At 35.7% G+C, this 14448-nt stretch overlaps 1 protein-coding gene across 1 annotated transcript in view; it reads left to right on the top strand.

Annotated features, from left to right (window-relative positions):
• LOC131927955 (neuronal calcium sensor 1) overlaps positions 1 to 13310 on the top strand; it is a gene marked incomplete at its 5' end in the record, with an annotated part of 62493 nt that extends 49183 nt beyond the window's left edge. Inside the window, 5 exons of the mRNA XM_059283836.1 lie at positions 6620 to 6698; positions 7865 to 7953; positions 8747 to 8824; positions 9162 to 9188; positions 12741 to 13310. Coding sequence (XP_059139819.1) covers positions 6620 to 6698; positions 7865 to 7953; positions 8747 to 8824; positions 9162 to 9188; positions 12741 to 12842 — 375 coding nt within the window. The remainder of the gene's footprint in view (positions 1 to 6619; positions 6699 to 7864; positions 7954 to 8746; positions 8825 to 9161; positions 9189 to 12740) is intronic.
• Between the last annotated feature and the right edge of the window lie 1138 nt (positions 13311 to 14448).

Raw genomic sequence — 14448 nt, forward strand, 5'->3', positions numbered from 1 at the left:
GTAACGCCGAAGGGGAGTTAAGTATCATTTCAAAGGGAGGTATCATTAGGAAGTTATGTGTCATTAAAGGGGAGTAAGTATCACTGAAGGAAAGTGAAGTATGATTAAAGGGAGATAAGTATCTTTGAAGAGCAGTTAAGTATCACTAAAGGGGACGTAAGTACCATTGTAGATTAGATATATTCAATTAAAAGGAGTTAATAATCGTTATAGAGGGTCAAATACCATTTATGGGAATATAGAATTATTATGGGAGGTTAAGTATCATCAAAAAAAAAGTAGGACTATTGGGAATTACGAAGCACTTAATGGGAGAATAGTGGGTAATAAGGGGGTTTAACTATGCATTTATGAATCCTTGAAACAAATAAAAGGGAATTTATAAGAAAACTGTAATATATATATATATATTTAAAACTTTAAAAAGGCTTCAAAACAAAGCTCTATAAATTACCAGTTAAACACTATTGCTGTTAATTAATCTTCTAAAATGTTGCAGTTACTTTATGTATACAAAAACACAAAACATGCACCCAAAATGAAAGTAACAATACCGAATTGTGGAACAGTAGGTTACGTGAAAACGAACAGACAAATAAAGAAAAACATAAGTCAAACATGTGAAAATAAACAGACAATTATACGGAAACAATAAGGATTTACTCTTGAAAACAGACAAATATAGGAAAACATTAGTCTAGCATGTGAAAACAGACAAATATAGGAAAACATTAGTCTAGCATGTGAAAACGAACAGATAAATGTAGGAAAACATTAAGGATTTACTCCTGAAAACAAATATAGGAAAACATTAGTCTAGCATGTGAAAACAGACAAATATAGGAAAACATTAGTCTAGCATGTGAAAACAAACAGATAAATGTAGGAAAACATTAAGGATTTACTCCTGAAAACAAATATAGAAAAACATTAGTCTAGCATGTGAAAACAAACAGATAAATGTAGGAAAACATTAAGGATTTACTCCTGAAAACAAATATAGGAAAACATTAGTCTAGCATGTGAAAACAAACAGATAAATGTAGGAAAACATTAAGGATTTACTCCTGAAAACAAATATAGGAAAACATTAGTCTAGCATGTGAAAACAAACAGATAAATGTAGGAAAACATTAAGGATTTACTCCTGAAAACAAATATAGAAAAACATTACTGACATGAAAACCATCACGTTCTCGGCCCTTTACTCAGACCCCCAGCCGTCTATTCCGACACACGAACGCACGCCTTTAACAAAAAAACACAACAAAACAACAAGTTGGATACTCAGCTAAAAATACTCCCCCCGGCTCCCCACATCCGGGGCCCCCCTGACAGAACGGATACGCCAGTTCCGCTACCTGCCCCTGCGCGTGTTATCTAAGATGGAACGGTTCCAGACATTTCTAACGGTTTGATTTCTCACCTCCATTTAACGCCTCTATTGAAAACCTGTTGATGCCCGGCCAGGTGAGAGAAACTCTAGAACAGGTAGAAATGAGGTGTTTTTTTTTTGAAAGCCGAATGTGTTGACACCGGTAGGATTTATGGGGCACAAGACAATACAAGGTCATTAAGTGGCGGCTATAGGAGGGGGGGGGGTCGGGGGTACCCTAGTTAAGCGCACGGATTTTGTTTTGCATTAATTTATCCAGGCAGTATAAGATTCAAGGCCATTTTCTTTTTCTCTGCATGATGTACACACACACACACACACACACATACACGCACGCACGCACGCGCGCACGCATGCACGCTCGCACGCACGCACACACACACACACACACACACACACACACATATATATTGTTAAATGTTATCACGTGCACGATACAACAAAAGATTACCCCCTGTGCATGGAGTCCATTTCCCACAATCTAAATATTCATGACGAAAGTTCACGGCTGACTCGCTATGGGATGTAGATGGGGTTTTTTTTTATCATCTAGAGTACAGTTGTCCTTTTAAGGCAGTTTTTTTGTCCATTTTTACTTTCTCTTATACGAAGTGTAGAGGAAGTATTGTAATCGTGAAAGAGGATTGAGGAGTTGGGAATTGAAAAAAAAATTATATAAAAAAATGTAAACTGTGAAGGCACTAAGTATGTGGAGGCTTGTGGGATCCCATTCTAATTATGGGACCCTAGGCTGCTGTATGGATACTTGTGGAACCTTAAGCTATAGTGTGGATATTTGTAGGACCCTATTCTTGTGCAGTGTTTCTTCTAGGCGTTTTTCTTCGGGGAGGAGGGGAGGTGGGGGCACTTAAAATATTTGGGGGGGGGGGGGCGGACTAAAATTTCCGGAGGGGGGGAGGCGGACACTGCTAAAAGTATATATTTTCTATATAAATTCCATTTCGTTCGGGGGCGGGGGGGGGGGATGGAGGGGGCTGGAGACTTTCTTTGGGGGAGGGGGGGGGGCTTCGCTCTTCTGTGTGTGGATACTTTTGGGACCCTCTCTGCTTGTGGAACCTTATTCTGCTGTGTGGAAACGTTAGGCTTTATACAGACTGCTCTGTGGATACTTGTAGGACCCTATGCAACTCTGGAAACTAGTGGATACTTGTAGGACCCTATGCAGCTCTGGATACTAGTGGATACTTGTAGGACCCTATGCAGCTCTGGATACTAGTGGATACTTGTAGGACCCTATGCAGCTCTGGATACTAGTGGATACTTTGATACGGTTACCTCGTCAAACATCGATGTTATTAGTTTTATTTTTTTTTCTTCCTTGCTGTTGTATTTTTACATCTGGTGAGGAGGGATGAGGGGGGATGAATTGGGAGGTAGGAAGTGGGAGGTAATGTAAAATGTCCATACTTCAGACCCTTTGATTTTTTATATTACCAGCACTTTCCCTATATTTTTTAAAAAAAAACGTTTCTGAAGTTTTAACGATTTTTAACTGAAATATTGATTCGAAATATTCAACCTAAATAATAATGACTAATTTTTTTGTTAAATATATTTTTTAAAAATTGACAAAGTCTACAAAAATGTGAAGGCAAGTTTTATTTTGTAAAGTCGAGCATTGATTTTTAATCAATTCTTTTTTTAGCATCCTATCGATTTTAAAACATGGCATCCTTGTTTTTTTCCCCCTTTTTTGTTTGTTTTAAACCAAACAATGCTAGCAGATATTTAAAACAAAAATACAATACACATTTTTTTTTAAATCGATTCCCAGTAACCAAACAATACACCCTTTATTATAGCTTCTTCATACAACCCCACTCCCCTAACCATAACCCCCACCACTCCTCCCCCGCACAATACAATCTTGATCCTAACCAAAAATGGTCGTCAGTCTAACACAATTACAGCGTGTTCGTGTGTAGGGGGCGTCACTAAATCAGGCCACGGTTATTAGTTTACAAAATCTCATTGTCTCCCTTTACTGAGCATTATAGGGGAGACAATACGGTGTGTCGCTCAAGGGAGGTAACTTAATTATATTCATGTTACTCAATACCGAAAGAATTATAAATTTTACCTCAAACATTGAAGTTAGAAATCTTGAGGAAGGGAGAAGTTTTATATTTAAAGTTACCCTGAATTATTTAATGGGCTTAAGACATACTTTCATTTTTTTTCTCTGACGCACCGTTAATCTTTTTGAGTCGATATCTTTATTCGGCCATCTTAATTTTTAAAATTTTCAAAAAACTCTCGTCTTCCGCCCCCCCCCCCCTCCCCCGCCCTAACCAAATTGGACCTTAAACGCTAACCTCACTCGATAAAACCACCCATGTTATGGAGTGGCCTAGCGGTAGAGCGCTAACCGAAATTCTCGAGTTCAAATCCAAGTGCATGTCATTACATCGTCCCTAGGTCCGCCTAGCTCTGATGTGTATCTAACTCACGTTAAGAAAAGTAAGCAGGCCTTTACTCACTATACTATATGTATGTGCGTATATATGTATATGTATATTCAGTTGTTTGACATAGCCAAATCCCATATATCTTGACACGTATACATAATGTAATTACGTCAGCTTGTTTAACAATGGGTGTTTTAATAAAATTGGAAGTGTGGGTTTTGGAGCAACCAAACTTGTCTCCGTGTTTAAATATTACAATAGCCAGCCTTAGCTACGTAAGCTTCTTACCTCCTCTTTATATAATCCTTTAACAATGAAAGAGCAAAAAATGAAATATATGGCAACATTATCTGGCGATAATAAAAAAAAATTTCACCGAGGCGTAGAGTGTGAGTAAACAGCCTACATGATTGAGTTCATATATTTCAGATGGTTATGATTTTGAGATATCTCTGGAGTAGAAATGGCGAAATATTTTTGTTGTATGTGTTTTTTGTTTTTTTTTTGTTTTTTTTTTTCCACCGGCAAACTAGCCGCTGTCGTTTAGACAACGTTACCCCCGTCCCCCCCCCCCGTCCCCTCCTTCTCCATCCTCCCCCATCTGTAACGTCTCCGCCATTATTTTCCACCCCACTCCCAATCTTCCCCTACACCAAATTCCCCACCCCCCCCCCACCCACGGGCCGATCAACCCCCCACCCTCAAGCTCACCTTTCTATGATTTGGTAGTGTCACTTATTGTAAACAAAATGATCATAAAAATAAACTTAGTTTAGCGTTTTTTTTTAGTTATCAGGATAGATATCAGCTAGATAAAGTCCAACCCACCTGAATGTGGCTGTTGAATGTTACATCAGTTAAAGCTTGCCAGTTCCTTAACACACAAAAGTACTCGGAAACCCCTTCTAAAATTAGCGCAAATATTTCCGGGAACTCTTCGCGTGTTTCTTCCCATGCTTCACAATCTGACGCACTGGCCTTTAACCTCTGACCCGTGAACTCTCTCAACCATGCATCAAACGTGAAGGCAGACATCTTTATCCTCCGAGCCATTTCTACCTTTTTTTCCTGCGCCCAAAGTTTTGTTTTTATAGCACGATAGTTATGCTTAAATAATTTCCTCATACATTCCAACACCTCCCCGCCCTACCCCCCCCCTTCACACGCCTCCACCCCACCCCCTGTTACACAAACCTTTACCTCACTCACCTACACCGACCCCCACCCCCACCTAAAAATTCCCTCTTTACACGCCCCTCTCTCCCCCATCCATCTCGTGTGGATTTCTTTTTATCCTTTTCAAAACATCCACACCGACAAAAGTATTTTATATCCATTCAAACATCTGGACGACCTACACCCCTACAAAATAAAGCAAGAACAAAAATACATCTCAATCCATAATTCTTTTTTTTTCAGACTCCCAAGTTTATCACGAAAATTTCAACTTTAACACGCATACAATTCACACAAATAATACAACACAATATTTTTACTCAACACGCATACAATTCACACAAATAATACAACACAATATTTTTACTCAACACGCATACAATTCACACAAATAATACAATACACTATTTTTACTCAACACGCATACAATTCACACAAATAATACAACACAATATTTTTACTCAACACGCATACAATTCACACAAATAATACAATACACTATTTTTACTCAACACGCATACAATTCACACAAATAATACAATACAATATTTTTACTCAACACGCATACAATTCACACAAATAATACAATACAATATTTTTACTCAACACGCATACAATTCACACAAATAAGACAATGCACTATTTTTACTCAACACGCATACAATTCACACAAATAATACAATACACTATTTTTACTCAACACGCATACAATTCACACAAATAATACAATACACTATTTTTACTCAACACGCATACAGTTCACACAAATAATACAATACACTATTTTTACTCAACACGCATACAATTCACACAAATAATACAATACACTATTGTCACTCAAAACGCTTACAACTTACACAAATAATTCGAGATTTTAATCTTAACTTCAACTTGCATATAAATCCTACTTCTTCCAGGCATCTCTTCGCCCCCCCCCCCCCCCCCCCCCCCTCCGCCCGCCCGCCCGCCCGAACGAAATTAAATTTATATAGAAAATATATACTTTTAACAGTGTCCCCCCCCCCTAGAAAAAAGTCTGGAAGAAACACTGCCTACAAATAACACAATACGAGATTATAACATCAACACTTATACAACTTCCACAAATAATTCGACGTTTTAACTTTAACACGCATACAACTTCCACTAATATTTCGAGCTTTTAACTTCAACACGCATAAAATTTCCACAGATAATTCGAGATTTTAAGTGCAAAATGCTTATTAATTCCTACAAATTCCTACAAATAACACAATGCGTGATTTTAACATCAACACGCATAAAACCTCCCACAAACAACACAATACAAGATTTAAACATCAATACGCATACAACCTACCACAAATAACACAATACAAGAGTTAAACATCAACCCGCATACAAATCTCACAAACAATTGTCTTTCAATAAAGAAACAACCCGACTCTGGCGGCCTGGGAAAGATTCTCACGGTGAACGATAGATTTCCAACAAGAATTTTTTTAGGTGTGTTTTTTTTTTTGTTTCAGAAGAGTTTCCACAACAAGCATAGCGTCCATTCACCTATACCAACAAGCAATTAGTTTCCTGCCTTTGTATCTAAAAAAAATATATTTTTTTACATGTTTTTTCTCCCCAGGATGGTTTCATCTCATTTAGTGAATTTTTACAAGCGCTTTCTGTGACGTCACGTGGGACGGTGGAGGAAAAATTAAAATGTGAGTAGAAAAATTCTTCAGACGTGGAAGGAAAGGGGGATAATCCTTACAATATAGATCCCAGACCTAAAGGGAGATAATGTAACGAGAAAGTAATTACTTTTTTATTTTTATTTTTAAGAAAGGTAAAAGAAATCTGGAGATGGGTGGGGTGGGGTGGGAAGGGACAGGTGAGTATTCAGGAAGGGGAAAGGATGAAATTACATAGACAGGAACAAAGAGCCGGCCCGAGTTGCTTAGCTAGAAAATATAGCAACGTAACGCTTTGGGGAAAGAAAGCAAGGTCGAGGTCGCTTTACCACGGATACATGAAAAAAGTAGTTTGTCGCATTTGTGTTAAAATGTCTTACACTAAAGTAGAAATAAAATTCTAGTTTCGATTGAAATAAAAAAAAAATGCAGCTTCTTAAAAATAAAAGCCCAAAGCAAAAAGAATATTATTAACCTGAAAATTATATCAGTGGTATTTTTTTATACTTCATTTTATTTCGTATAAATTATTTTTGGCTGCTTAAATTGGTAATTGGCATCTTGTCCGATTTTTTATTTCGTAGTTACCTCCCTTGAAGATCTCGTTATTTCCGCTTTAACCTTTTAATTCAAGATCTATCTGGGAAAAAAGTGAACTTAAATAATGAGGAGAATTTTTAAGCTTCCTGAAAGACGCTCGAAGTCAGTTTCTTTCAGGCTTCTCTTCAGGGGACACTGCCTCCCCCCCCCCCTCCCCGGATCACGCTAACACCCCTTCGCAGAAGAAATCTAAAGAAAAAATATGATTTATATAGAAAACATATTTTTTAACGAGTGTCCCTCCCCCCCCACCCCCGAAAATTTAAGACCAACTACCCCCTACTCAACAAAACTTTAAGAGGCTCCCTCTCCCTGATTGAAATAGCCTCTAGATCTAACTATATATATATATATATATATATATATATATATATATATATATATATATATATATATATATATATATATATATATATATATATATATATATATATATATATATATACATATACATACATAGATACATATGCATAGATACATATACATATATAAATATATATATAAATATATATAAATATATATAAATATATATATATATATAAATATATATATATATATATATATATATATACGTATTTTATTTTGTATTGTTCCAGGGGCATTTAGGCTGTACGACCTTGACAATGATGGCTATATAACACGTGACGAGCTATTAGATATTGTTGATGCAATATACAGGATGGTGGTAAGTCTAGTGTACAGACTATAGTATGGTGGATAGGCGCGCGCACAAAGTAAACAATAGTTACTATGGTAACTGGAATCGACCATTGGCCATATAGAGATGAAGTAGAGTTAGGATGTCAACAGCATGGGAATAGATAGTAAAGTTAAAAAATTATAAGATTCTATTATGTAGAATGAGTAGATAAAGTAGAGTTTTTTTTTGCATGATTTTTGCATATAAAGTGGATTTCTTAGCGAGCCAATTTACCCCGCCACAACCCCACCCCCTTATGCCTGGTATCAATATAAGCTGAGTAGACTCGCTGGTGTACCACATCGACTAATGTGTTACTGTGATTCAACCACTTGACTTTTGTTGAGCTTTACTGCTTGATAACTCGGTACGTTTTTTTACCTTTACAAAACAATGTGACATGACACTTATTGACGTTGTCATCTGAACATGGCAGTTATTGACATTGTCATCTGAACATGACAGTTATTGACATTGTCATCTGAACATGGCAGTTATTGACATTGTCATCTGAACATGGCAGTTATTGACATTGTCATCTGAACATGACAGTTATTGACGTTGTCATCTGAACATGACAGTTATTGACATTGTCATCTGAACATGACACTTATTGACGTTGTCATCTGAACATGACACTTATTGACGTTGTCATCTGAACATGACAGTTATTGACATTGTCATCTGAACATGACAGCTATTGACATTGTCATCTGAACATGACAGTTATTGACATTGTCATCTGAACATGACAGTTATTGACATTGTCATCTGGCAGGGCGAGTCCGTCACTTTACCCGAGGAAGAAAACACGCCAGAGAAAAGGGTCAATAGAATTTTCCAAGTTATGGATAAGGTAGGTCAAAGTTCAAGGGTCATCACAAATGCACTTACGTGTCACCCGCGTATTCGTCATCATTCTGTCTAAACATCAAAACAACTCAAATTATTCTGTCTAAATAGTAAATTTACTCACACCATTTTGTTTAAATATCAAAACAACTCACACCATTTTATTTAGACATGAAAAGACAACCCTTGGATAATACAGTAGCACACGAATGCTCAATTCTGTTAAGTTTGCATAACAATAAAACATAAAACTAACACTTATGATTTTAATTACAATTAACTTAATTAAATAATGAATAAACTCTGCCTTGATGTTAACTCTTATACATTGAATACGCCAGCATAAACGACTACGTAATCTCCAATGTGTAAGTTACATCTTTTAATTACATGTTGCCATAAAAGTTGTTCAGTTTTGTTTCAGTAATAAGAGCGTCTTTTTACGTATATGAAGCAGTTTAGGTTAAAAATGTTATTACATATATTGTTCTGTTTTTGTTTTTTAGTTAATATTTTATTCAAATAGTTCATTAAAAATTTAATAAACTGCTTAATTAAAATGTTTTTATGACAACCGCACACACTAAAGAAAAACAACTGTAAATACTTGAAGTTGACAAGTATGGCTAACTTAACTGTGGCTAACTGTAACTTTCGTAATGATTTTTTTAAGTCAATCAACTGACTTGTAAATACCAAACAAAATAACAACAAATGCGTTTCGCTATTCTGCAATGGGTTTAAAGGGGCAGTATCACCCAGACCAAGGGAGAGAAACAAAACTATGCACCAAAAAAAAAACTATTAGACATACACATGCTAAATTTTCACAGTAGTAGTAACGTGTCTTAACATATAATACAAAAAAAATTGAATAGCAACAAATTTTCTAAAAATTAATGTGTTAGTATTTTAATACATTCTAAATTATTTTGTAAACAATTTACTGAAACCATACATAAAATACTTACAATTTGGTATAAAGTTTTCTTACGTTCGATACAGTTGTTATGACTTTTTGGACAAGTAAAATTATTTTTAAAAAAAAATATATAAATAAATAAATAAAAAAAAAAAAAAAAAAATTAAACACTGAATACAAGATCAAGCCTTTTACTAAATTTCAACATGGCACCCAAGATGAAAAAACCAGCAACCCAACCAGCCTCAGCTCCAGCACCTAAGGAAGCTAAAAAAGAGGAGAAAAAGACTGCACCACCTCCCAAAGTTGATGCAGGAGTAGTGAAAGCTAAAGAAAAAGCACTTAAACATGACAAAAGAAACCGTCAAAATAAGGACATCTGTACATTTCCGTCGTCCAAAAACCCCTAAGCTGCCCAGGGCTCCCAAATATCCACGCAAGAGTGTGAACAAGAGTAACAAACTTGATCAGTATGCACTGATTAAGTACCCTCTGACCACTGAGTCTGCCATGAAAAAAATTGAAGACAACAATACTCTTGTATTTATTGTCGACAAGCGTGCTAACAAGCCCATGATAAAGATGGCTGTCAAGAAACTGTACGATATTGAAGTATCAAAGGTTAATACATTAATTAGGCCTGATTGTGAAAAGAAAGCCTATGTGCACTTGGCTCCAGATTATGATGCCTTAGATGTTGCCAATAAGATTGGAATCATCTAAAGTGGAGTATAACTGCATTAAAATTTGTTCTAAATGTAAAAAAAAAAAAAAAAAAAAAAAAAAAAAAAAAAAAAAAAAAAAAAAAAGTGAAACACTGCGAAAAAGAATCCAAAAGCCCTTATTGCGAGGATTCGGAATCTATATTAACCACTAAACAGCAGTTAAAACGCACCTCAAAAACTGGCATACAAACAACGATGTTTATTGCATCAAGACTCAAACAACGAAGTAACATGTCTGCAGAGACGAAGAGGACTAGTTCAATCAACCATGAAATATAACTGGAATGTTTCAAATGACAACCAACTAACACCACAAGAACTTCAATAATTGTCAACTTTTGTATCAAATCCAAACTTTTTTATTATTTTTATCTGGTTAAAAACTCATTTAAATTGAACTATATATATTTCATTATATGCATTTGTTATATAATTAAAACATTGCCTATTTTTGTAATGTAAATACTTGTTAATTTTAAAAAAAAGTTTTATTAGATTAGTTATAAAAAAAATTTGAAAAATAAAAAAGGGCTTTATATATGAAATTTCTCTTCAAAAAAAAAAATTTCATAAGTCCCTTCATGTTGGTTTGGCTTTGAAAATGTTTCGAAAGTTCTAAATTTGTTGAAATGGAAATCTTGTAGATCCAACGGGAGCTTTTAATGTTATGCATTTCCTTGAGTATTTGCAGCAGGAAGGGCCTAAATATTTCTTAATAAAATTCTTTGGGTACAATTATTTATAAAATATGTTTAGATCATACATTGAATTTCTTTTATGTGCTGTTTTATAGCTCCTTGGAAATAACTATTAGGGTAAAAAAAATATGTGTGTATGTATAATAGTTTTTTTTTTTGGCAAATTTTTTCGTCAATTTTCCATTGTCTGTGTGATACTGCTCCATTAAGTCTTTAAATTACGAAGCCTTATTTACCCGATGCCCTTCGTTTAATTTTAATGTTGTTTTAGTAAGCCGTGACTAAACCCCACATACTAGGATACCATCATGACGTTCCAAGCTGTGTATCTTCTCATAAACGTCTTTACAGTAGAGGCGTGTAGCAATGGGGGGGGGGGGGAGTGGGGGGGGGGGGGGGGGGGGGATTTGTCCCCGGGCGCCGACCTTAGGGGGCGCCAAAATGGGTTGTAAAAACAAGTTAAAATGTCATTTTAGCTGCATTTTTGCAGTTTCGGGGGGGGGGGGGTGCAAATCCAAAGTTTGAGGGGGGGGGGGGGTGGGTGGTGCAAATTGAAAATTTGCTTCCGAGGGGGGCGCCAAATTGAAAGTTTGTCCCCGGACGCCGGGAAAGGTCGCTACGCCTCTGCTTTATAGTATGTATGGGATCAAATCCAGCATAACGTGTACCAAGAACACGTGGTTGTTTAACTGAAAAGTCCCGATTTTAAACCTACGTTCAGATAAGACGTTGCTGGGGGATAGCCAGTGGCGTAACCAGGATCGTCTCATCGGGGGGGGGGGGGGGTTCAAATTTTTACCCCGGGGACAAAATTTTGATTTGCACCCCCCCCCCCCCATCAAAATTTTGATTTGCACCCCCCTCAAACTTTTGATTTGCACCCCTCCCTCAAAATTTCGATTTCCACCCCCCCCCCCCCCTCAAACTTCCGATTTGCAACCCCCCCCCCCTCAAACTTTTGATTTGCACCCCCCCCCCCCCCTCAAAATTTCGATTTGCACCCCCCACATACTTTATATATGTACACCGAGGGGTCTATGGGGGGGGTTATGACCCCCCTAACCCCCCCCCCCCCCTGCCTACGCCACTGGGGATAGCAACTCATCTGGGCGAGAAAAATCCAAAAATAAAACAACTGCTAGCTTGTAGTTTATTCTTGGTTCGAACAAAAGCTATGGAAACGAACCCATTAAAGAAAAGCAGGCTGGAATTTGAGTCAACGACCTGTATGGCGCATAACAGGTTGACACGTAATGCTTAATGTGTTGGAGGAAATCAAGCTTAAAATAACAACTACCTAACAGTTTGCAAAGTCAAAACTACTGAAAAACAGCAATACGTGTTTGCTCACTGTCGGAATTATTGTGGGTGACGACCGGGCTATCAGTACCCTCGCACACCCTGGTGACGCCACAGTTTTTTTCTTCGATCACTGCGCGAAAAAAATTAACTCACAAACAAAAATCATTAGATTTCTAAATATATCAAACCGAGTTTTATTTAAAGGTTATCCTTATTTTGAGTATATTATACCAAAACATTGAAATTAAAATTAATTTTTTTTTTAATTTTCAGAATAAAGATGACCAGTTGACATTTGAAGAATTTCTAGAAGGTTCTAAAGAAGACCCCACCATAATCCAAGCCTTGACGCTGTGTGACTCAGGACAAGCTTAACCTATCACCTTTAACCTTTGCCTTATATTCTATGCCACACTTTTATTTTGTTCACATAAACTCATCTAAACCTTTCCACACTATTCTCCCGTTTTAATCGGAAGTTTTTTTTTTTTTTAAATTGTTTTTATTTTATTTTAAACTAACATTTTTTATGAGAGCTGTGTGTTGATTGGATAAAGCACTACGTCAAATTTATTTTCATTGGATGATTATTTATGTCTTTATTTTCTGAGCTCAACTTAATGCAACATTATTTGTGTTTGTGGTGATTAAAATGAATGCATGTTTTGAATTTCTATCAATTGATTACAAACATTTTATTTAAATATTATAAATGTAATTTTATAAAAATAGAATTCAATAAATTTTTATGGAATTAAACATACAAAATAAAAATTAAGAAAAAAAATTGTGATTTCCGGTGATGCACTTAGATATAACCGTTAGAGAGGCACGTTGATTTTCTTTATGTGTTTGTATAACTTTTTTTTTTTAATAATATTTTAAGATTTTGTGATTTGTTGCCTCTACGTCACGTTTCATTGTAATTATTTCTTAACGAAACAAAAATATAAAGTATGATGCATTGTAAACATGATGGTACAAGATTTGCCGTTGTTGTTCATTCATTGTACACAATTAATTTAGTTTAGACCTGATAAAAGTTTGATCATTCAAAAACTATACTAATTCGCATAGGCTATTTAAAAATACACGCAATTTATGGAAGGTAGTTGCTATTTTTAGTCCTAACTTCTACGGCTATTATGAAACTTTGTGTTTAATCAATTCCTATATTTTTAAATTATGATATAAAAGAAAACAACTCAAGTGCTAGCATTTTTTGAAGTGGTCACATATTTAACAAAACATATCCGTCTAACTTCTCAAAGCATGAGCAACTTTTGTTTTTAGTAATTTAAAACATGTGTAAATGTTTGTTTTTTCAAGTGCACCTACATACGTGTACATTTTTGTGTACATTCAGTAAAAGGGAAAATTTCAAAATGAAACAGATGCTTTATTTAGGCTGGTCTGTATTCCACTGCATGCTAAGGCATGCTGATGAATGCCGAATTTGTATTAATTTTTTAAAGTGCCGCATAGGTTGCCTAAAAAAATCAAATAATCTTTGTTTTTATTGATCTTAAAGTAATTTAACCTATTTATGTGCAGGCTCTGTTCGTCTATTCATTAATTGATCACTGAAAAGTAATTTCTCATAAGGAATAAGTAAATCGAAAGTCTTAAGTTAGGATTTGGAGCTCTAGTCTGTAGAATGTGCCTGAGTCCACCCAACTTTGAAGGGTACCTGACTCACGTTAGGGTGAGTACAGGCGGCTGGGCATAGCTCTGAATACACTAACACCTTGAAACAGATGATGGTGATGATGATGATGATGATGATGATATTGATGATGATGATGCATTTCTTAATGTGTTACATATCAGCAGCATTAATATACTCTAATATGGAAAGTAAACAAACTACACATTGAATTTACAAGGGTTTTAGAATCAATTAGTTTTTAAACTAAAGTATAAAATGTATGTTTAAATGATTATTTGATGCATATACTATCTTTTATATTGCTTTAAAGTA

The sequence above is a fragment of the Physella acuta genome, unplaced genomic scaffold (genome assembly GCF_028476545.2).
Source record: "Physella acuta isolate Inbredline_101_S28 unplaced genomic scaffold, ASM2847654v3 ptg001451l, whole genome shotgun sequence".
NCBI lineage: Eukaryota > Metazoa > Mollusca > Gastropoda > Physidae > Physella > Physella acuta.